At 33.4% G+C, this 24,276-nt stretch overlaps 2 protein-coding genes across 2 annotated transcripts; both read right to left on the bottom strand.

Annotated features, from left to right (window-relative positions):
- Positions 1–3,596: 3,596 nt before the first annotated feature.
- On the bottom strand, positions 3,597–8,896 carry LOC120334972 (uncharacterized). Its single transcript, XM_078115329.1, has 6 exons — positions 8,778–8,896; positions 8,360–8,418; positions 8,130–8,145; positions 7,094–7,387; positions 6,057–6,286; positions 3,597–5,032 (listed from the first exon to the last, which is right to left on the bottom strand). Exons 1-6 carry the CDS (start codon positions 8,851–8,853, stop codon positions 4,835–4,837), a joined length of 873 nt encoding a protein of 290 aa, XP_077971455.1. The 5' UTR covers positions 8,854–8,896; the 3' UTR covers positions 3,597–4,834.
- A 1,056-nt stretch (positions 8,897–9,952) lies between these two features.
- Positions 9,953–21,911, bottom strand: LOC120335037 (meprin A subunit beta-like). The gene is made up of 16 exons (XM_039402543.2): positions 21,803–21,911; positions 21,212–21,287; positions 20,531–20,602; positions 19,754–19,899; positions 18,829–18,938; positions 18,015–18,190; positions 17,346–17,448; positions 16,804–16,919; positions 16,290–16,466; positions 14,836–14,983; positions 14,387–14,556; positions 13,578–13,756; positions 12,793–13,038; positions 12,186–12,300; positions 11,293–11,629; positions 9,953–10,672 (listed from the first exon to the last, which is right to left on the bottom strand). The coding sequence occupies exons 1-16, from the start codon at positions 21,842–21,844 to the stop codon at positions 10,615–10,617; spliced, it is 2,271 nt and encodes a 756-aa protein (XP_039258477.2). The 5' UTR covers positions 21,845–21,911; the 3' UTR covers positions 9,953–10,614.
- Between the last annotated feature and the right edge of the window lie 2,365 nt (positions 21,912–24,276).

Here is a 24,276-nt window from a genome sequence, read left to right as displayed (position 1 = left end):
CATAAGCGTATAAGAGTGCCTGTATGGATGGATTGTATCGCGTGTCATCTTCTTAAAATATTGTCCAAGAAAGCGAGCTATCTGTTACTAGTTTTCTGAGTTTTTTGCATTTTGTGAGTAATTCTATGATTAAAATTCCACTAATGAGATGAACCGAAATTCAATTAAAATTTGACACCCGAATGCAAGCGGAAGTGGCCTTTATACACACTCAAACTATGTAACTTGCATTCGATTGAACTCACTAATTACCACATTCCAAAAATCCCTTGGGGTTGACCAGGTGTGAATTCACAGAGTAAACGTGTAAACGCATAGGCATGAGTAAAATATTAAAAACATTTTGAAATGATCTTCGGCTATGATAGTCATAAACTACAAGTTATATAATGAGCTATAAAATGTGCTAAATCATGGATGCCAAAGGAAATGTTTATGTAATCAATAGGAGAATAAAACTCAAATATAAAGACACGTAGGCCGCACGTCGATATCGATGAAGTGAGAATTTTGCTGAAAAGATCGGTGAAAAGGCTTAGCGGAATGAAAATATGTTCTACTGTAATTAATATAAAACACTATATTTTTGGGTGAACCATCATGTTCCAGGGGAAATGTGAAATATTTAAAAAACAACAGTCATAACAACAAGAATAATAATGAAAAGTATTTTTGAATTCAACGACATGTACCTTTCAATAGCAGGTCGATTTCGGTTAGGTGTAATATAAACGCTAACAAAACCCCCATTCATTTAGCATGAGACTCGCTGTTTTTTTGCTATTATAATGCGTTATTATATTTGTATGAGTTGAATGCGCAATTTATAAATTTCAGATTTTGGCGACAATGACCCAATTCCCACATTAATTCTACTATGCCACTATATCAGACTGTACCTTTTAAAAGATATTAAAAAAATAAATTAGATATAAAAACTCACAAAGAGTATTATACTCGCCATCTCGCATGAGAAAGCATTGAACTTCCTATTTAAATTCGATGCGCGAATATACAATATAATGTAGTGAACTAACTCGCATCATGTAACTTTTAATGCGTATATACGTAGATTTTGGCAGATTCATCCCTCTTTAAGTACTACAATTTTGAAGTTGACGGGGCAATATTGACGGAGAAAGGTTATTCTCACAACAACAACAACAACAAAAATTTAGCAAAACGATTCACTTCGTGTCGATCAAAATGCTGCAAATATTCACTATACATGTTTTAAAATCGTCAACATTTTCTATACTATGGAAATCTCAAGTTCAGCTTTCAACACGTCTTGATCGCTTCCAACACTTATATCGCGGGTCTACTTATAATTACTCTGCTTTTGCAATAGTTAATGAGTATACTTAAATACCAGCAACCAGAGGTGATGACGTTCAGTATTCCATCTTACATCAATAGCTGGTTAAATGAAACTTTAATCACAATTCCCGATGTTATTAGACCAGTGTTGCAATTTAGGAAGTTCGTGAAAATGGTGTGATAATCTGCGAATCTTTTTTTGTCTATTTTGTTACAGTTTATAAAGGTTGGAGCCAAAAAAGGTTACATGCACCGCCAGAGGAGTAGCCAGAAATTTTCAAGGGGGGAAGGTCCGAAATTTATAATTGCCAAGTTAGACCGTAACAGCTAGCGGATCCCCCTGTGCACCGCAGATGACAACTGGCGTTCTATGCAGAGTTTTATATATTAGATTTATGATACGCGTGTCATGTTGAAGAAGCTCGCATAGTAAAAAACATATATTTTTTCGGAAATGCGAGAACCTGTTGTTAGTGTCGATACAAAATAGAACCCGTTCTAGAATTCCGACCACCACTGGGCCAGTCACTATTCTTGTCAAATTTCTATGTTGCGTTTTTATAAATATTACAAAATTTTGTATTATTAAATTAAGGTCTTATCTTTGTTACATTATACCAAATGCAGTACTGCATTCAAATATGTTTTCAATCTTAGTTATTTCTAATATTAACGCAATTGAAGCGTGATGAACTCATTTAACATTTTAATCGTTAATTCCAACATTCAGCTTGCATAAACCAGAGTTTCCCAAACTAGGCTCATTGCCTCCCATTGTGCCATGGAGCATTCTCCGGGGGACGCGGGCAAAAGTTTTTCATAAGCGATGACAATATTGATTTAAAATAATTTAACTGTGAAAAGTTTAGTTTTTAATTGTAATGTATTTAATTTCTTCAGTTTTATATCGTTACATTATTAAAACGAATATAGTTCAACACAGGGTGGTCCAAGGTTGCGAGGTTGAAGGGCCGCAAAAACTTTTGAGGCGGTCTCGCGGGCCTCAGTCGGAAAAACCCAAAAGTGATCAAAACATTTAAAAACATTTAAGTTTGTTGTTCTAATCAGTTTTTCAAGGTAAATATATAAAGCCTTTCGTTATTTTAGAATTGCTTCCTGAAAAAAAAACATGGTTTTTTGGGGATCTTTTCTCGTGTTTGGTTTGGTGATGTCGCTCAAAATTATATTCTTCCGTGACAGATATTACTTGGAAACACACCAGACACTGTGGTGTAACGTTGTTGTGGGTAAGAAAATACGTTCACTTTAATCACTTTTTTCATACACTCATTGTATGATGAATTTATTACTTGTAGCGTGAGCAGCAGGCCTACGTCAAAAAACAACCAAGTCCGTCGACCTCGGACCCAGATATAAATAAAAACTGGATCGCACTGCGCTAAGTCAGCCCTGCGGTTCGTCATTGCTGTCACATGGCAAATGCTTGAAAATATAGGAGTTTTCTGACTAAAATAAAGGCACAAAACGTCTCTTCAAATGAGGAGGTACTTGACGCGAGCTCATCTCATCGGCTTGGTCCTGTCTGCACAAAACAATTCATTCTCCTTTTACCAATCACAGGACATCATCCCCATATACCCACCGTTTTGACGTGTGTAGATACAACAATGAAATTCCGTGATTTTAACAAACATTAGTTCCGACATCGGGATTAAGAAAAGGACTATTACCAGTTGGAATAGTTTAAAAATAAATCAAAATTGTTCTGCTAATAAATACAAATATCTGCCAATGGTTTATTAGTGCACGTTAAAATTGTTCTGCGGGCGCACGGAATGTGTCAGCAGGCCGCTGTTTGGACCACCTTGGTTTAATTGATAAAAACTTGTTAAAACTAAAACTAGTTATTTTTAATAAATGGCGAAAGGTCACAAGTCATAGTCTTTGTGAAAGACTTTGTGAATAGGCGATTGATCATGAAAGTCTAAGAACGACTTCGTTATACTATATACAGTATTTTCAAATTCACTTCATGGGTATTGTAATTTGAACTATTATATGAACTATTTATATTTTACTCTAATTCTGCACAAGTAAAGAGCATTCGAATAACGTAGGCTGATCTCGTGGAATAGTAAAACCGACAACATTAGATAAGCACTACTTTAATTAAGCCCTTCTTTATTCGTTCATAATGCCATGCCTTCAAGGTAAAAAAGCACAAACAAAAATAAAATTACTAAATATAAATAAAATTAAAAAATAAGTATTGCGTTTGGTTTGCTACATATATCAATATAAAAGCGAGCAAAATAAAAGATGTTTATTTAATATGGAAATTGATGTTTCTGCATTCAAACGCCTTTGTCTTAGTTTCAAAATATGACGATACCTATTCTAATGGATTAACGTTCTATCAATTGTTTTGTCAGTTTGATTACTAATAAACAAGATCATTTGTTTTTTATTAAACTATGTCTAATATTTACTATTATTTAATTTCACGCTATTTTCTTTATTAATATATAAAGAATTTGCTCACGCCCATCACTCAGAAAGGAGACTAATCTCTGTGCAAAGTTACAGACCACCACCAGAGCGTCATGAGCTCCTGATACTATGAAGAATTAAAGCGCAGAATTACACATCAATAAATACGAACTGACTTGGTACTTGAAGAAGACCAAGTTGATAGGGTCGAACAAAATGAGTTTCTTTTACTTTTATGCGCGTTCCAGTGACCTTTCTTTGAAATACTTTCTATGAAAACACATTAACATTTAAAGTATTCCCACCTTTTAAATATTTACAAGTTTATTGCAGTCTGTGCAACTCAAAAGATAATAGGAAAACAAAAAACTATATAAAATTATAAAATTCCAAAATACAATTATCTCATTCACATTGTATGAAATAATCTCTTTGGTTTTGCAAAATTAAAACCGGTAAAATATGGAATATTTTTTTTATTCAGCCTGAACAAAGGTTTTAAGGAATGATTGATAAACATTGAGATTTACTATATTTTCACTTGTTAACCGGTAATAAAATGGTAATTATTACTATTAAATTGAAAATATTCTTGAATTTGATTGTGCAGAATAGCAAACTTGGAGTTGCACAATTAACACGATATACACTAGATATCACTATATGAGAAGTGACGGTAAAGAATATTAAACAAGCAAAAAAATAAGTCAAGTCATAAATAAAAACAGAATAAATTAACAGAAATTTAATTCATACATACAAAGAGTATCAAGCTGTTGCTTTTTTAAAATTGGAACCAATAAAAAATTATTGTGTTTAGATAGAAATAAGTTAATTGAAGCCAATTTATTGAAAAAAATTGGTTTAGTGATCTATTAGGTAACCACCACGGATTTTAACTATTTGCTGAATCAAAACAGGTGTGATTGCTTACATGTACATTCATTGATTTGTTTTTTACGTTTTCGATATCAAATCAATAACAAAAGGTAAATGAGGAAATTAGTTTATATCAACTCTTTTATAGGCTTCGGGAGAAGTTCAAGTGTAGCTAGATGGTAACTCAGGGTATTCGACAAAGAACTCCGCGAATACGGACATCCCGCCAGTTTTGAAGACCTCCAAATGCTATTACCGGGCTGTAATCAACCCAAATTCGTATGTGAAAAAATGAAGCGTCATTTTTATGAGGACAATCCGAGCACCATACTCGATCCGGTAGGGTGATATTTCGACCTGTAGAAAGCACGACTTGATTTTCCTAAATATAAGTAATTGAGCACTATAAGTAATATGCAGATTAGATCGTAAATAGAGCACATTCCATTTCTGCAGAAGAATGTTGGTCTCCTAGGTAACAAAACTTACCCTATTTATATTAAATAATGTTGAATAACAAGTGTAATAGTTCTTATAAAATATAAAGCTTGATAGTTATATAGGGCAGGGGTTCTCAAACTTTTGGTGTTGCGGAGCCCTTGAAAAGGTTGATTATTATTCACGGAACGCCTCAAAAAATGTTAAAATTGTTACTTTCCGATTAATTAACATTTTGGGGTAAGGTAAAATTTTTTACTTAATTTAAATGCTTAACCTTTTTAATAGAGGTAATACAAGTCATAAATAAATCTAAATTTCAAAGATACTATATATATACTAAAACTGTAAATTTGACACTTGACAAACATTTTGATAAATTAGGGGTCGAATCTTTTAAATCAGCAATCTTGTAAATCCGCAGCTCAAATTTATTGATTGAAAAACGGCATTCTAAAATATTATAACTTGAAATGGTAGATCACATCATAAGTTGGGTTTCAGCAGACTCACGTCAGATTAAAAACGCTTTTATCACAAAATTTGGTGTTATGTTAGGTTTTCTTGGGTTATTCATTGTAGTAACTGCGAAATCGAAACACAGTCAATTGTGCGCGCGATGTACTTTTTTTTTCATTCTGAAACTACCGACGGAGCCGCATGCAATGAAATAAATTTCAATCGTTTGCCCAAACCTTGTGATTTTTCAAACGGCGATATCTTGCTTAAAAATAATCTCGAGTGCAAAAAATCAAATCAAGTTTGACAATTCCCAAAATCGCAAAATACGACTCCAATTTATTTATAGTTGACAGTTTACCACGTATTTTATGTTTTTTTAGAATAGTATTCTATTCTATGGTATTACCCAATAATAATGGCTATAGCTTACCCAAGCGATTGGTTGCAGCATGGCCCAACTCAATACGAGGGTATAGCAAAAGTAAAAATAAATACAAATAGCTTACTTTATATGTCATCCCGGTCCACAGGTAGATTTTTGTAAAAAAAGGGGGAACCAAAATCTCTTCCAGTATGTAATTCACAATAATATCGTAATGTGAGGCATCATAAATATCAGCTATCTCCCATCCCTTAGCTTTGCACGCCGATTTGGCTCCACTTGGATAATAGACGCTCCGGTCACGAATAATTGCTTCATAGCAGGTTTGGTTGTATATGACACCACCGCATGCTTCTAAAAGGCATATATGAAAAAAAATGGTCAGTCCTGCCAGACTGAAATATACAACCTATTATTTCTGAATTTGGTACCTTGGTTCTTTATAGTACCTTTTAACTTTTTAACAACAACAACAACCGTTTTGTATAATTATATTGACCTAGCTGGTTTTCCAGACACGGTAGATTAAACTTTTCCAAGTCTTGTGTCAACACCCACTTTTCAGTACTCCACAAAATAAAATATAATTTGTACATATAGTATGTAGTGCATTAGTGATCGCAAGTATCTTCTGTCAGTATATTTGTAGGCTTAGGTAGAAAATAGCGACGTTACTTGTCATAAATTTATAAAGATTTGTATATTCAACCGGAAACAGTTTAATTGCAACAAAGCTCCCAACCTAACCCAGGGTAACACAAATTATGCTGGAAATTTTGAACCGAAGCGACAAGGGGGGGGGGGGGGGCTATTCTTTAAAAATAATATCTCTTTAAGTATCTTTGAGTTCTTGTTTTTATATATTTATTCAGGAACAATTTTTACTGCAGCATTCCTCCCAACCTAACCCGGGGTACAATAAATTGGGTGAGGAATTTTGAGCCGAAGCCATTACGGTCTTTTTTGGAAAAGAATATACATGTATCTGCGGTTGCGCGTACGGGGCTTTCTTTGAATGAGCATGATATTTGTAAAATTGTAAAATAGAAAGAAGGGGGGTATATATCTTAATACAAGTTTTGTTACAAGCGTAACTAGATTTGCTAACGTCATTAAAGATGGAGTTTCGACTAACCCGATTTATTTTTATGAATATCTTACCTGGTAAATCTGCTGTTGATAGGGTATCCTCGCCAATTACAGTTGAAGGGTCGACTGTGGCGGTGGCGAGACTTGTGTTTGCACTAGTTGCATTCGAAAAGTCAGAGGGGCTTTCCTGGTTCTCGGTAGTTATCGGGTCAGTTGTAGCGATATCGGTTGCTTCGTTTTCTGTAGAAAAACTAACTGAGGGATTATTTGCACCATTTCGATCAAATCCCGAAGAAATTGACAATTCAGCATTTGGGTTGTTGATTAAAATTGGTGTAAAGATGTCTTCAAGCTTTTTTCTCAATTCTGAACATAACATAAATAATAACTATTAATTACATATTATTTTTAGTTATTGTAAGATGTTGTGAAAAACCATAAATTTACTTTGACCTATTGTAACTGTTAAAATAATTTCATATTTATTCCGAGATTCATTTTGTTGAATTTTTCAACAAGAGCAGTATATTTGACAAAAGTATGATTTTACTTCAGGACATTATAAATCTTTCCGGTTCCGGATAACATTTTTCGACTCCTGACGTTCACTTAAGGTTTCGACTCTAGACGCCTAATCTAAGATTCGACTCTAGACGCCTAATCTAAGATTCGACTCAAGGCGCCTAATCCAGGATTCGACTTCAGACATTCCACTCCAAATTTTGACTCGGGTCTCAAACTACAAGATTGGATTCTGGGCTCGTACTTTGAGTTTTCATCATTTCACTTTCAATCTATGCTCTCGACTCTAGACTCTCTCACACTAAGTTTTGACTGCGGACTCTGAATCCACATTTGATTTGGCTCCCTATTCCCAAACCTTAACTGCTAATACAGTTAGTACAATACAATCAAGTATACAATACCACACACTATACAATCAAACAACGTATTATGACAATGGAGTGCTAATCCATTATTTGTAAGCCTTTTTTTGTGAGTAAAATGAAAAACATTCAGTGTAGTAATTAACAGAACAAGCCTAAAAATTCGATGCCCCTTCATGTGTTTTAGAATATTAGTTTTAGAATATGAGAGGTTTACTCACCTTCTTCGTTGTATGCCTGAAAAAATTATAAATATTGTTTTAATACAAGGTTGATCTAAGCTCTAGGCAGTAAATCAGTAGTCGCCCTAACATTTCTCCTTTGCTTCTGAGGTGGTTCGTGTCCTTGCTTTGAGCTAATATTTGGAAGAATATGTTTATCTGCCATTGGAATGTATGTAGCTGTAGATTTAGCATTTGTTTGAACAAGTATATTGCAAATGAGATCATACCTCAAAAGTTATTTCATGGCTTTCACCAGTGCATTGTTCATTATTTTCTGTTGCTTGAGCTTTGTATATAGAAAATACATGCATTTATATTTTTAGAGGCACAATAAATAACAAAGTGAGAGGGCCTATTTTTAACGTATTTTTGAATTTTGAAATATTTTTTTATGCTATCAGCATGAAAATATTTGGTTTTTTATTGCTTGATAACTGTAATAATCACAATATTAGCCACGCTATTACATAACGGTGATTTTTCGCCTCATTTCACACGATAATCTATTTCAATAATATCTTTGAATTGAGGCACAAAAATGCCAACAAGAATGCGCAGTTGATACTTTATTACTACACATTACATTGTTTTTGATTCTTGATTCAAAACCATATTGGTGTAAATATTTAGCCAAGAGGTACTTACCCTTAACAGATGTTGTCGCGGCAAGCAAAATTACTGCTACAAAGCAGATTTTCGCCATTATACCTTCCTGCTCCATTCCCCAGAAATCTTTACACTAAAGTGCGGGTTGCGCATACTCAACAAGTACCTAAAGGTGAATATTATAACAGAGTGCGCTACGCCAATACATTTAAAAATTATGGAAAAAATAGTTGGTAGAGTTTGTGTCAGTAAATATTTCCAATGGCCGTTAAAATGAATATCTGGTTACTACAGTCGACTTTATACGCATACATGTGGAGAAAATACTGTTCTCATCACGGCACAAGTTACATTAGACCTTGATTGATATAAAAATTACATAAATTTTGTGGCTATATTCAACAATGTATGAGTAATTTCATGAGGCAAATTTGTGTCAGCGGATTGCCTAATTAGTTTCAACTCCAACGCAATTTGATACGAGGTCACTGGGCTAATACTCGAATAGTGCTATTTTGCTACCGAAAATGTCATACTTCCTTTTATTGCTCAAAATCAGAATCGTATATTATATTGCGTGAATGTTTAACTATGCTTTGTACGTATTTCAATGTAAAGTTGTATCATAAAATGATATATAAAGTGATTGGATTCATATATATATATATATTTTCCAATCTATATCTTTTTTTTAATTTGGAAATGTTTATCCCTCTCTAATTATGCATAAAAATACCTAATTTGTTCAGTCCCACCCCAAACAGCCCCGGTTGGGGAATTTCAATTTAAAACCTAATAAACAGGGGGTCTGAACTTTCTAATTGACAAATAAGATCGTAATAACCATCGGGTACGGTCGAGGCCAAAGATTGAGTTTTTCATAGTCTTGAGAGTAAACAAAGCGTTCCAGCTACCTAAAAAAGCTATGATTGATCTAGAATGATGTTTTTTTACGTTCAAAATGGAGCGCGATCCGCAAAAAAGCATCTGTCCATCTGGGTTCGTTCCTGGTTGACACTCGAAAAAAAAAATGAAAGTAGTAGCCTTTCCGCCACATCGTTTTATCTTCAAGTACTGAAAAGTTGTTCACAATAACTGCAGATCAAATCGTAAGTTTTTATTTCAGTTGATATTATATAGTAAAGGTTTTTGGGACTTCCTGAAGTATTTGCACCAAGATGACGCACAACCTGAACTCAGGTTGTGTACCAGGTTAGGGTTCAGGTTATGCGACATCTTGGTGCGCATATTTCAGGAGTACAGGTTTTTGTTCGTCTCAGATCTTCTGTTTAACTTGATAGAGTGATAACTTATCTGTAATTTCAGATTGTTGCGAACACAATAACATAATTTGAAAATTGTCATCAATTTTATTAACTATGACTTCTTATTGCCCTAATTTAGGTTACGCATGTGAATTACACACTGGGCAATTCAATCTAGGATTAAATAAGATTAATCAACCATATTTCTGAAATCTGAATAACGACTATTGTTTCCAAACGACTTGATGAGTTTACCATTCGCTGCCTCCTTTAATAATTTTTTTTTAATTTTGTGGAAAAAGTATAACAGTAGTATAACTTGTATTGGAATGTTTCAATGTTGAATTGTTCGTTAGAACCAGTGTTCGTAATATATAATATATCATAGAATTTGCTGTTTGGCTATCATGGCTATGAGAATTATATACAAAAAATCATTTAAAAAACAGAATTGAGTAATAATTCAGCATTACAAATTTTATTTATATTTATTTCTATTCTAAGATCTATTTGTTTGTATATCTGATAGTGACACCACATTTAGGACAAAAAATGAATTTCAATTGTACGATAATTTGAAAAATTAAGAAGAATTAGGTTTAGTAGTTTCTTTATATTTCTTCATCTCCGTATCCATAAGAATGATTGATCACGTATCTTGCTTCATGACTGAAAATAAACATAAAAATATTTAGTTTAATACTGTCGGTATTATAATGACGGTCAACTCGATTAAATTGCATTTTCAAGAAATCTTGCCCATACCAGGGTCACGTAAACTTACTCTAAAGCGGTTGTTCTCAAACTTTTTAAACCGCGCCCCTTTTTAAAAATTTTCAAGTCTCCTTTGAGAACCACTGCTTTAAAGTGAAAAAGACGTAATTTCATGCAAAGGCCGATCAACCATTTGCGAACCCCAAATGTAATCAGAAACACATATATTAGGTGGTAAATTTCACATAAATATTGTATTTGGAAAAAAAATAGTGAAAATGTTCTTTGCATGTAGTGTTGCATCTCACAAACAGTTGTGTACAACGGATGGCAAAAGCAATTTTGGGAGAGAGCAGTTTTAGCGCATATAGGTCAACAGTTTAAATTCTTTCTGTCATTAGAAAATTTCGTGAATAAGACCAATTGATCTATCTAATTCAAGAAATTTCCAAAGGTCAGCAAATGTGTTATTCGATATTATTTCAAAAATTTTAAAATTCCTGATATTTTTTTTTGAAAATAAGATTATTTAAAAACAATGTCCTAATCATATTTATTTTTCAAAAACAATTTACCTGATATTATTTTGAACAGTCGGAACCTGTTTCATTTTATTGCTATTGGAGGACGCCACGGCGCAAATGAGGAAAGCCATGAATAAGAATATCATGGACGATAATGTTACAACAATGATAACAGTGGTTTTGACTGTGATCATTCCATCGTTGTTGTTGTTGTTGTTGGTTTCTTCCATGAAATTTTCTGCGTCCGATTCCTTCTCCATGGGTTCCTGATCGGAAGTTTCGTAGACTTCCGGGGTCAGGAGAGGTTGAAGGTCACGGGCGTTTCTGATAACGGGATTACGAAGTTGAGCCGAAATCTCGTTGCTTCCATTTTCAAATGGACGCATATCTGTAAAAAATAAGGATAAGGGTTATAGTGTACTTTTTGATATGAATGGAATATAGAAAAAATACTCCCTTATATGATATTGCCTCATGGGCTTACTTGTTATTTATACGATACATTATGATATTTACTATACATTTATTCCAAGTCAGGGATAGTTAATAAAAAAAATCCATCATAAATGTAAAAAGAATAGTAATCTTACAATATATATAAAATATACATAACTAAATTTACGTCATAAATAATGACGTCATCAAGTCCATTTTCTTGTCCTGGCGCAAGCAAACTCCCGCTCGTCGGCCCCTAGCCAGAAATAGCTCATGGAATTTGCAGGGATTGCGATTAAATTCAGTCTTGGCGCGGAACATATTGTTTTTAAGTTTTACTTTTGTAACAAAATAAATATTGGTAATAAAATGTGAACTTTACGTCACTCTTACATTGCCCGCCAGTCTATATCGGCAAATATTTTGACCCCAGGTTTAAAAACCTTGGCCACCCTCAGTCCAATTAATAAAATTGCCCATATTTTATACCATAGTTCTTTTATACATACCGGTAACTTGTACAGAGAGATATAGTACGTCATGTTTGAGATATCTTCTTCCAACACTTGTTGTTAGTCTTGTATTCGATATGTAGTGACTGTATCCAACAGGATTATTAAATGACTGAAATAAATTAGTAAAAAAGTTAGTTACATTGATTTTATCAGCTGCAATGATCCCGCATAATTTTTTATACTTGTATTTGTTTTTTTATTATTTTCACAACGCATATTAATTTTACATGACGGAATTAAATATATGAATCTGGTAAAAAAGTTTATCCCACTCTACCCGTATGTTGTAGTATATTGGATAGGCATTAACGAACCAGAAACATTTTTTCTGTCCAAAATTAGGATTTTACGAAGTGGGGGTTGCTTGTAAAGCAGATTCTATTTAAACATGCTTCTATATTTCCTACATTTTTGTGCAAAGATTTTTCAAAACGATTATTTCCTATTAACGCTTTTGAAAGCATTTTCAATCTTTATTTGTATGTTCTTCGTGTCACGTCTGCCTTGTTTAAAAATATATAAATACCGATTGTATATGAAAAATTAACGTGTTTAATTTGATCATCACAACGTAATTCAAAGATTGTGCATTTCAACTTACTCCTAAGCCACCCGGCTTTCTGAAAGCAGCAAAATCAAGTGATGTAGCATCCGTCAGGAAGTTGAGGTAATAGTTCATTCTAGTCAATGGATTTGGTCCCTGGTCTGTCACCACAATTCGGACAAATTGCTTGTCAAATGGCCATTCTAACTCATTGTCATATTTCCCACCCACAAGACGGAAATAGATTGCCATGTAGTCTTCGTATCCTTCATCGATTGCTGATTGTTGACCGTTGGGGTAGATCTAAAAGTTTCAGAAATGAGGTTGAAACTGTACAATTATTAGTAAATATAGTCACATTCACTTAATTTTTTTTATATTTTTATAACGGCTATACAAACAATGCGAATCGTCCGTTTTTGATTGTTCACCATTGCGATAAATATTTAATATCGAAATTCACTACATTTAAATATTTTCTATTTATTTACTTTAATTCATTGTATAAAAATATTTTTATTTTCCATTATGATATATTCAAAAACCTTGAATGTTTTTTTTTCAAATTTAGTTTAAATATTTTTCTGTTATTAAAAAAGCCTTCAATAACTAAATTTCCTTGCCAATATCACTGGGTGACCCAAAAACGGAAACTAAGTTATTTGGAACCTATACTGAAAAGAATATAAATTTTCTGCAACTTGTCTTACACTACTGAAACTTTGTAGTGCAATCATATTTAAACAGAAGTTCAAGGTTTTTGTTGAATTGAGGAAGAAATGTATGTTCTGTGTTCTCTTGGTCACCCTGTATATTTAAATATTTCATCAAATGCATTTTACCAGAAGTTGAAATGCGTATCCAGGATTTCCTGTATACATAATGTGACTCGCTGAATATTCGTCGACTGAATACGATTCGAGCAGCCTTGAATATTGAGGAATCATAAAATAAGAAGAGTCGCATTCTTTGTCAACGATGCTTACGTCATCAATGGCGATGATGTCAGTGTAATACCCTCCTGTAGTGAAAATATTAAATGTAGATAAAATTCAAGGACTTGTTTTTTTTAATATTTATCATAAAAAGAAAGTTTAAAAGGCCAATAAATACTGTGCCGATTTATACCGGATAATATTTGCATTTTTAAATGTGGGGACTAGTGATGTCAAGTTCTCATGATTTTGCTGGAGTCCGAGCCGGAATCGTATTTTCAAAAATCTCAGAGTCAGGAGTGAAATTCTGTTTTCCCTGGAGATGTTATTCCGAGGCAGAAGGCAAAGCTCTCAAGGGGATCAAAGAGGTCAAATTTTCACGATTTGTTTAGAGTGGAAGTGATAAAGCGCCTTATAATAAATGATGATGTCTGATCTCAATACAGTGAGAAATTAGGGTAACTTTCTATGTTTATCAGTCTACATTTAAATAGTCGATTTATGCTAAGCTTTGAAAAAATATTTAACAAAAAGAATATTTACTGTGAAAATATTATATTCGGTTGTTTAAATAAGTATACAATAACTGTTGGCTGCTTGTCTGAAGAAATCTAATTTTCGATTTTCGCAGTCGGTGCATTAGGAACCCACTAACACAAAGTTTAAGAGAATGGAGCAGTTCTTAGAAACAATCTCCAAACTTTATCGAGTATTACCTGTTTTTGCCCAGAATACCAATCTGAACACTTCAGGTGCTGAAATTGTCATTCGTTCCACATTCCATTCTGATTCATGAGTACCGAGGTATTTGCCGCCAAATGTCTTCAACGGATCACCGTAAGATGTTATTTCGCCAGTTATAGGATCTATCGATGCCAAATATAGCCTGAGGAGAAGAAAGGTTAAATATTAAAGAGGAGTTTTTCAAAGCTATCATGACTAAGTATATGTTGTAGAACGAAAATTTAAAATTTGTCTGTTGTGTTTGCAGGATTTACCAAGCCAAGTTTTAGAAAAATACCGAATTTTAACAACGGGTTTATCAGAATAATTATCTCAAAAAGTAAGATGCATGCTCGTCATTACATATAAGCTCAGCCGTGAAGCAATTTAAAACGGTCATTTTTAACTGAGCTTCTTTTAGTTTACCCCGATATATACTTACGCCATAGATGCACCGCTTTCATCGTTCAAGTTGATGTAATGTGAGAACTCCAGACATTGGCGAGCTACTGTTGTTGCGTAGCGCATGGACTTCATTTGTCCCGTGAGGCCTGGAAACTTCGAAGACGTATCCAAGTACATAAAACTGCCTGCAAATAGGAAAATGTTTCCGTTTATAAAAGACATTCTACCTTAAATTTACCCTGAAATGCAATTCTAATCTCAAATACTAATTCCTTCAACTATACCTTTAACTATATATTGATAAAGTTAAATTTACAGATTTTATGCATGCCCATTAAAACCCTCCCACAGCCGGTAAGCCCATATGGGCTTTTCAACGCTATTAAGGCTAGCGCATGGTAACCTACTGTTACTATCGCTCTTAGCTGTTTATTGACGTAATGCCCTGGTATGAGAGAAGCGATACAACCTTCCAGCCGTGACGCAAAGTGCGAATCGTATAAATAGCGTGGATTTCAAAATTGCCTGTCAGACGTCTGAAAATGTCGACTCAGCTCAGACAGGAAATACTCCTTTATAACGACTTATTATTGTTTTAGCATGTATTTTCAGTCATACTAACTATCCCTGACCATCCCTGGCGCTGTGTTGTTTTGATAAATATGATTTTGACTGCTCCATAGTTGGCAGAGGTATGGAGATTTTTTGTATGTAAAAAAAACGTAAATTTAATGGTAATTTTAACGCGTAAATGTGCGTATGGGATTGTTTACGTCGTTCTACGCGCATTTCCGTCGAAAAAATTTAATTTTTTTGCATTGGGGGTGGTCTTTGCAGTAATAATAAGAGCTGTGACGTCATCAATATCGGTAATTTGACCTTGAACTTGACAATACTGTAAATACAATTGTGAATTTCAGAGTAATAACCATTTATGCTATAATAGTCGTTTTGGTATTGTTATGTTAGGAAAAACTTGACGAAAACGTTGAAGAAAAAATTAATTAATTAGGAATTAATTATTAACCCTCTACTGTACACAGAATATCTCAAAGTTCAATTTTTTTTTAGAAATTTATGAAATTTTTTTGCAAAAATTTTTTTTCGATGAGTGTGTTTTAAAGATATATTGCTGAATAGAACTCTAGCAGACGCTTTCAAAAAGCCATGAGTTAAGATTTAGGGCTTAATGGTTGACAAAAAAAATAAGTTTAAAAATACCCATAAAATGGTCAGGGATTTGAGCTGTCCGAAGGTTAAGGCACGAAACGATTATCTTGTTAAGTGACTCTATATTCGACATGAACTAGTAACCGGACGAGAGGCGTCACAAGAATAATGTGGTGTATGCTGATGAGTATAAGGAGTATATGCCCGAATGCAACAGTACGATTTTATGCTGGTATTTGTTTTAACTGTAAGTAATTAAATCTAAATATTGCCAAAATGTTCAAAATAAATATATTACCAAATTCCTAATATTATATTTACCGGTGCCTTCTTGACCAAATGACGAATCAAACTTTGGGAGATATTTGGTTGTTGGACCAGAGGCGTCTGAAGTGGCGATGTTATGTCTCAGCCACATGGTGTCGCTGTCTTCCATTGCGTAACCACCGGCGTTTGTTTCTTCGAAATTAACACTGTTCGTAATTCGTACTGTATCACCTAAAAATAAAACGAATATTTATTGTACAAGTTTATTCATAAATAGACAGAATTTGCAGAATTTCATCATTTATAAAGAAAAAATTTATAAATGGACTCTGAGTTATATTGAGTCCGATTTCACTGAAAAGTTGGCTACTTTATTTTCATTCATAACACTTTTTTATCACATTAAGCATGTCCGTCGTTGCTCGACCTTATGAGTTATTGATGTCGGTTTAGACAAACAATTTTATACATATTTTTACATACTAAGGTCCCAGAGGTAACATTCTGATATTTATTTGAGTTGCTTCCTGCTTATTTTTTCTGTTTTTCTGTTAATCGTGATACTTACTGCAGTCGTACATTCGGTTGATCTTGATGACGTCACCGGGACTGAATGTGCTTTGTTGACCAATCACATCTTGGAATTTTGGATCACGTGTTCGAATCGTGTTGTTGCCGTTTTTGCTGAAATAGAAATAACGTCGCAATTCTTATTAATTCTGAATTCTGCATTGATAAGATATGATCAAATATATCATAACCCATAAATTTCGATGCCATCCTTAATTAGCCACATAGACTAAGGGTATGAAAATAAAGTCGCAATCTTGTCGAGTATGATGCAAGCAAATATTTTCAAAACTTTTAGTTTTGGCGATGTCTTTAGTTAACCACATGTTGTAACTACATAATCATCAACTTCGATCTGATAGGAAATTTTTAAATAACATTGATACGTTTGCGCAACAACCCTTTCTTTCACTTTATTATAGGCAAATACGTAAAATGTTTCGTTACTGGTCAGTTTTAATATATTAAATCAAAACATATTTTCAAGATATTTACTATTAAAAACTATTACTTAGATTAATTGCTATCTTTTAAACTTACGTGAACGCTGTTTTTCCATAATGCATCACAGAATCAAAATCATATGCGATTCTCCTATTGTCGATTTCAGTGTAGTCATAATTGTTGAAGTTGTTTACAGTATCTGCAAAATAATTGGCCTCTTTAGCAGTTGTGGGTATAGGAATCACCAAGAACTGATTCCCTCATTTTATAAAAAGTATGTGTGTTACTACGTTAGATACGTTTACATAAAACACGCTTCATAGCTCTAATACATAACATTAGAAACGCTAAATGTAATGCGAGTCGTCAGCGGCGGTGCACTTTACCCATGTGCTACAGTCATTAAACGTCATATGAAGTTTCTGTTGAAGGCATAAGTGGTCTAGCAGGTTTCTACCTTATTTATGATATTTTAACATTTTTAGACAAGGAATTTTGTCGCCGCTAGAAATCTAATGATTATATAAATTCTGTGGGATCTCTGGAATTCGTTTTTATTTTTTAGTTTAGGATGATTACGTCATCAAAATTAAAAATTGCGCACCCTGTGGCAGTTCCTCGATTGCATTTCAGCGATCCGGTGGTCTGCCAGTATGAGTAATTTTGATTTATGTTAACTGTCTGTCTGTACTGTAAACATTTTGATAACAATTCGTTTCGGACTCCGTGTCAAAATATTTGAGCATTGCTCTTTTGTTTACTTACTGGGGGTGATGTCTCCCCACATAATCTGTACATATTCGTCCCTATCGGCTCGTGATTGTTCATGCCAAATTCCAATCGCATGCATCATCTCATGTTGCACTGTGTACATTTCTTCGCATCTATCTCCAATTGAAATTACCTGACCGCCTCCTTGCATTCCAATGCTCGAGAAGCACCTGTATAAAGAACGCAAATATAATGACACACAAATGCATTATCTTTTCTGGTCTTGGTTTATTGGTTGACAAACTACATTACCACGAAGTTAAATCGCCTATTAAATATATATAGGATAGGATATGATTTACGAATTTATCACGGGGAAAGTGAAAGCCGATGAAACGGTACTCCCGTAGTGTGTGTACCAGGTTAGGGTTAGGCTATAATTTTATTCCGATTCTGGAGCGCCAACAAACTGGCTTAAGGTGAACTACGGCATCTCGTGCGGTTACCTGTCGATGTTTGGATATGGAATTAGTTAGCCAGTTTTTTGTTTTCGTAAGCATGGACTTGATGGTGGAGGAAGCCATAACTAATCAGCGGATACGTGAACCATCCTACGATGGCGAGGACACCCTATATATAACATAACAGTAGGTAAGTTAGCTCTAGATCAGAGCCTTGTGCAAAACAAAAAAATATCGTTAAACTTATCCCCGAGTGTGATGAATTCAGTAGGCAGTGCTTGACCTGAAATATTCTGGTTCATCCGTAAATAGTAACCTTTTTACCCTTAGTGGAAGCTTAGACAAAGATTTGATTGTTAAAAAGGTTAAAGTGTAGGAAAGGTGGTATAAAATGGTCACAAACGTACCCATTTAAACGTCGAAACGTTATATAGTTTGTCTCATTGGTTCTTGCAGGAAAACTCAGACATGTTCTCAATTCGTATTCTCTTCTGGCTTCGTCAATCGCTGCTCTTCCCTGAAAACAAAAGATTGTGATGAAATATATAAAAATGACATCAATCTTTAATAGAAAATTGAATTAACATAATAATCAAAATCAAATAAATACTTAAATTTGATTAATGTGAGATTTAATGTATTTTGGAAGAGAAACATACGACAGGAAATTTTGTAGCATAGTATGGGCTAAGCAAAATTATTTGGGTATAGACATATCGAGGTGCCAAGTAATTGGTCTTTTCGAAACCGTACGAGATCTCCGACCTTTGGACTGTTTTCACTGGAATCGGAGCCGGAGTCGACTTTTCAAAATCCGGTGTCGGAGATGGAGTCGAAATTAGGAATTGAAGTTGCAGTGAGATTTCAGATTTTTGATAGTGAAGAATGTGTTAAAATTTACCAAGCAACTCAATTGAAAAGTCTGGTGTCTTACACTAACATTTTGTTATTAAAAATTGATTTTATCGAATTTTGGATCTAAAGTTGAAGCTGAAATTTTTATACAATTGGAATCGTCAGATTGTGACAAACTTTTTTTCGAGGAAATGGTAAATTATCCACAACGCCACAATCATGTTCCGTAGAAACTAATGATCAAGATTTGCATTCAACAAAAGTGAAGAAAGAACATCACATAAAACATAACGTTTTTTGAAAACGAGGAAATCCTATGTTTCAAAATATTTCAAAAAAATGTCATAAAAAAACGACGAAGAATGGATGAAAAGCTCCAACCACTAGAGCTCTTTATCAACTAAAACAAATGAGTAGCTTTTCCTTTGTGGATTTAAACTTTGTGTTTTGGAATGCAAAATATTCCTAAAATCTTACAAATAAGTTAGTTCCGTTTGCAAATGCCACTGGAATGAATTTAGTTGGCCAGAACAATTCAGTAAATTCGTCTAGTATCGTGTTGCGTGTTTCTTTCTTTGGTTTGATAATGTCGCCTTCTAAAAGTCCATCGAGGACTCCTGATTCTGTAAAAATCAGACAGGATAGTTGGAATATTTTGTGCAAGTTCTCTCAAAACTAACGCTGGCGAACTCAACGAAAAATAGCTAACTGAGACTGATAGTAGAGTTACAAGTACCCGCTATAACTAACATACTTAGTTTTAAGTTTGTCATGAACAGAACTCAAAAAAAACAACTTCAAGAGTAATCTGTAAATTAATGATGATGGAAGAGAATTCAACAAGTTAAGTTATTCTTCCTTTATTAGCACTTTTCAACATTGTATAAATGAGTAAAATTAATAACTAATTCCTTTGAACATTTACAAACGATTTGAACAATAACATACGGAAAGACGTTAATAAAAATTTTAAAATTTTGATATGGTCTCATTTTGAAGCAGCTTCGAGTCGCGCTTCACTGAAATTTCAAAAATACAAATGCTATTGAAATCTTCAAAATCGTTTCATTTTTTGATTAAAAAAAACTCTTTATTTCGCCCTTTTCTGAATAATACTATCATATTAATTTAACAATCAAGCACAATGTGCTATACTCAAGCGAAGTGCTTAACAACTATAATAACTTTGAAAAATGCCATTTATTCAAATTTTAGTTTTTCAAAAAGATTACAATGATACGTAAAAAAGCAAACCTTCATTCACTTTAAGAATTCCTGGGTGAACACCAACGTCAATTGTTGACAATTTTTCTGTTTGTTTTTCAACTAAAAATGAACAAGGTATAATATATTTGTTACATTTCACCCGAAAGTCTCGCTGCGTACTAGCACAAATATTGTTCCCCAACATTTGCATTATACGCATATGGATCCATTAGCGCAAATGTTCATAACAACGATAGCGAGTTATAACTACGTCGGATATACCACCTAAAATTTTTTTTTCAAATCACAAGCGCTTCTGTGGAGGACGCGTACCCTGATCATGTTTGTCTAAAAAAAAAGGTGGGATTCCAGTAAAATGTACCATACACATGGGTTCTATACTGCACAGAGCAGATCGAAAAATTTAATATTTGCTTGAACAAAGTCTTGTTAGGAGAGAATACTTTCAAAAACGTAACGCCATAATTAGTTACATTCATCGCTGCCTTCAGCTGATGAAGGAGCATAAAGAATGGAATTTTTATTTTACTCGCAAAGGTAATTCAATCGGTATTCGTCAATACGCACTTACTGGTTGGTTTGCAGGCGGCCGCACTGTTAGCATTCGTGCAGGTCCAAATAACCTTTTTATTAGTGTCTGGTTTCGTGATATGATACTTTTTAACAAATACTATGCTTTTACTTCTGTACTGGTAATACATTACTTACTTGTGTATTCATTTTGCACCCCTTGCTCTGCATAACTTTTTTTTTCCCCAGCAGAAGCAATATATTTGCAATTCGCCTAAAAATAATATTTTTTAATATGTTAAATACAACAAAATTCATTTCAAATTTTTGCGAAGGCAATTTGATGAACAATCACCAATATCAAGTAAATTCATATGAAAAGAATAATAGTAATCGGTCACTAAAGGAAATTTTCACTAATGGTAATTTGCCTTAGTGCTAAATACTCAGTGTCAAAATTAACTCAATTTCTATGGAAAGCTTTATGCATTTCTAAAATAAACACTAAATCGTAGATTTTTTCATGAATCAGATTATTATTATGGGTGAGATAAACAATCGCTGCATTTGTTGAAATAGTCAATACGAAAAATGTTTCAAACAAAGTTGAACATTCACACCCTATGCCTATACTATAAATTACACAGAACGTGTTGATACCCAAGAACCTAAACCCAGATCGGGGAAACATATCTAGAGACAACATAACTTTTAACTAACTTTTAGGTATTAGGTAACAAATAGGTACTTTTCATATATACAGCAAAATAAGATAGATATTTAACTCACCCCGATGATGAACGTCAACAACAATAGAATAATAAACCTCATCACGAAGGTGAATGGCAGTAGAAATTAGCTTTATTATCTGACACAAAACAAATTAATTTTTTTTTAAATGGTTTATGCTACAAAAAAATATCTTTACGTAAGTGACCTTGCTAAATATAAAGTATACTGCTATTCGAATATGTAAGGGTTAAAATCAAACGTGAAAAAGAGTAGCTCTGAAAATGTTATATACCTTAACACAAAACAAAATATTTCATTTTTTTCATAAGTTTGCATTAAGTTCGAGTCGTTAGCTCTCAACCACAACGCCCTACTCTTCAAAAAGTTGGAGAAGGCACTCCAAAAAGTACGGTATGTTAGAAATCTAGAACAAATTTCGAGATGGACTGCAAATTCTCTTTGCTATAGGTTATTTATTACCTATAGGAACGAAATGAAACTCTAATCCATGGATTTATGAATATCTAAACTCTTCTTATAACGTTTTCCTAAGTTAAATATTTCTTATTTTTACAGATAATATAAAATCAAAACGTATGCTTATATTCGAGATCGAAGTTTTCCTAAACTATTTAAAATCAATTGTTATTTCACAAATGATAAAATAAATAACTTATGCAATTCTCTTTCTATAAACTCTTGAATTTCTCATGTTTCTAAATTCTCCTGAACGAAGCCGCATATGGATATAGCATAACGTAGAACAAAGTGAATTAACCACGTATTAGCCTGTATCGCAATGAACAAGGTTTTAAATGTTATCAGCGCATTATTTTACGATGTAGACTTCGACCAGCTTTAAAAATTGCATGCGTAATGTCCACAAACAGTTGTTGGAGCAATTAATCATTTTTCAATAAAACAATATACTTGTATAGGGCAAACTTTTATTAAAAATGCTATCAAAATTGATTTGCGACTTCATCAATGTTCCAATAATCATACTGTTAGGAATTTAACATTAACACTATAATTAGCATTAAAATTGATTTTCAAGATTTAACTTTTAGTTTTGTTGGGATGTATAAGCTCGTTAATAATATAGTAAGGTTAGACATTTGTCCGCTTTAGAACTTGATTTCGTCGAAAATATGGTAAATTTGCGGTTCTCTAAACAGTGTTGTGGTCGTGTTAACAAAGTAAACAACGATTATTTAACCAATGTTCTGCATCGTGAAGGTCCAAGCTTTTACTCGAACTTATATTGTCCGGTATATATATCCTCCTGGCTCCTGGTTATTCTTTCGAGATTTAGATAAAAACTCGTGAATGTGAAAAAATTTCAAATTTTTTTTAAATTAAATTGTAAGTTTTAGAATGCTGTTCAAGGTTAACTGGGTTGTTAAAAATATCTTGGGCTTTCAATGAAAATACTTTTGATAACTATCACCCAACAACACCTATGCACACGAAAAATAAAGAATACACGCACGGTCGAATACATAAAAAATTATTAAACTAGAACATGTGATAAATGTGTAATACAATGCAAATTGCAAATTAGTGAAAAACCTAAGTTGCTTTACTTAATAATACAGTAATACTGAGTAATACAGTCATGTTTGAGGTAGCCACAAATTTCATGTTGTACTATTTTAATAGCATTTAATGTTTCTATATTAACAAAACCAAGCTTTATTAGGACTAAAGGTGCAACTAAGAAAGAAATTGAAGCGCTTGGTTCTATTTCATGGTATGTTAGTAAAATCTCTTCTACAACAATTTCAAATTGGATATATTTGTGTTGTAAATGTTCATCAAGCTGATCTTTGTCAGCACATACCATACTCTACAAATATTTGTTTTGTAATATATTAAGTTAATCAGTTGATAAACAAAAGCGGAGTCTTCTATGACAGTCTCGTGGTTTTTGACTTAACAATCTTTGATTATACATGGGGCACCAAATATCAGTGTATAATAGACCGTATTTGAATAAGATCATGATAACACAACATATATTAATATAAGATTTTTTTATGCATACATGCTTGATCGACTCTGAAAGAATTTTAAGTTCTTTCTGAGAGAGGACCACTTATAGACAAAACTTCTGTATTAAAATTTATGTATTGGTTTGCTTGATCTCATAGCTGAATATTTGTATTTCTCTCGATTAGGAAACAATCGCAATTTGAGGTTTTACCTGTAACTATAAGTTGAGACTCTTGTGTTAGCGGAGCTTATCTTAGTTTCTATTTCTGATTTGGTATAAATCAGATTGACCGTTCTCGAAAGTAATTTCAGATAGTCGTGATCTCTTAATTTCGGTAGTGGTGCGTAGTGCAGTCCCTAAAATTATTCAAATTAAAGAACAACAACGGTCGTTTCAATTCGAAGTATGATGAGTTACCTAGATAAGTAAAACGGTAGGAAATGAAATGATTTCAATAAATTTAGTTTATGGTTTTGTTGATTTTTATCTTCAGAAACAGTGGCGTAGCATACACCCCCGCAACCCCCGCGGTCGC

Source organism: Styela clava, chromosome 1 (assembly GCF_964204865.1).
Source record: "Styela clava chromosome 1, kaStyClav1.hap1.2, whole genome shotgun sequence".
NCBI classification, from domain to species: domain Eukaryota; kingdom Metazoa; phylum Chordata; class Ascidiacea; order Stolidobranchia; family Styelidae; genus Styela; species Styela clava.
Note: the sequence above shows the minus strand (reverse complement) of the source record. Positions and strands in the feature narration are given on the sequence as shown.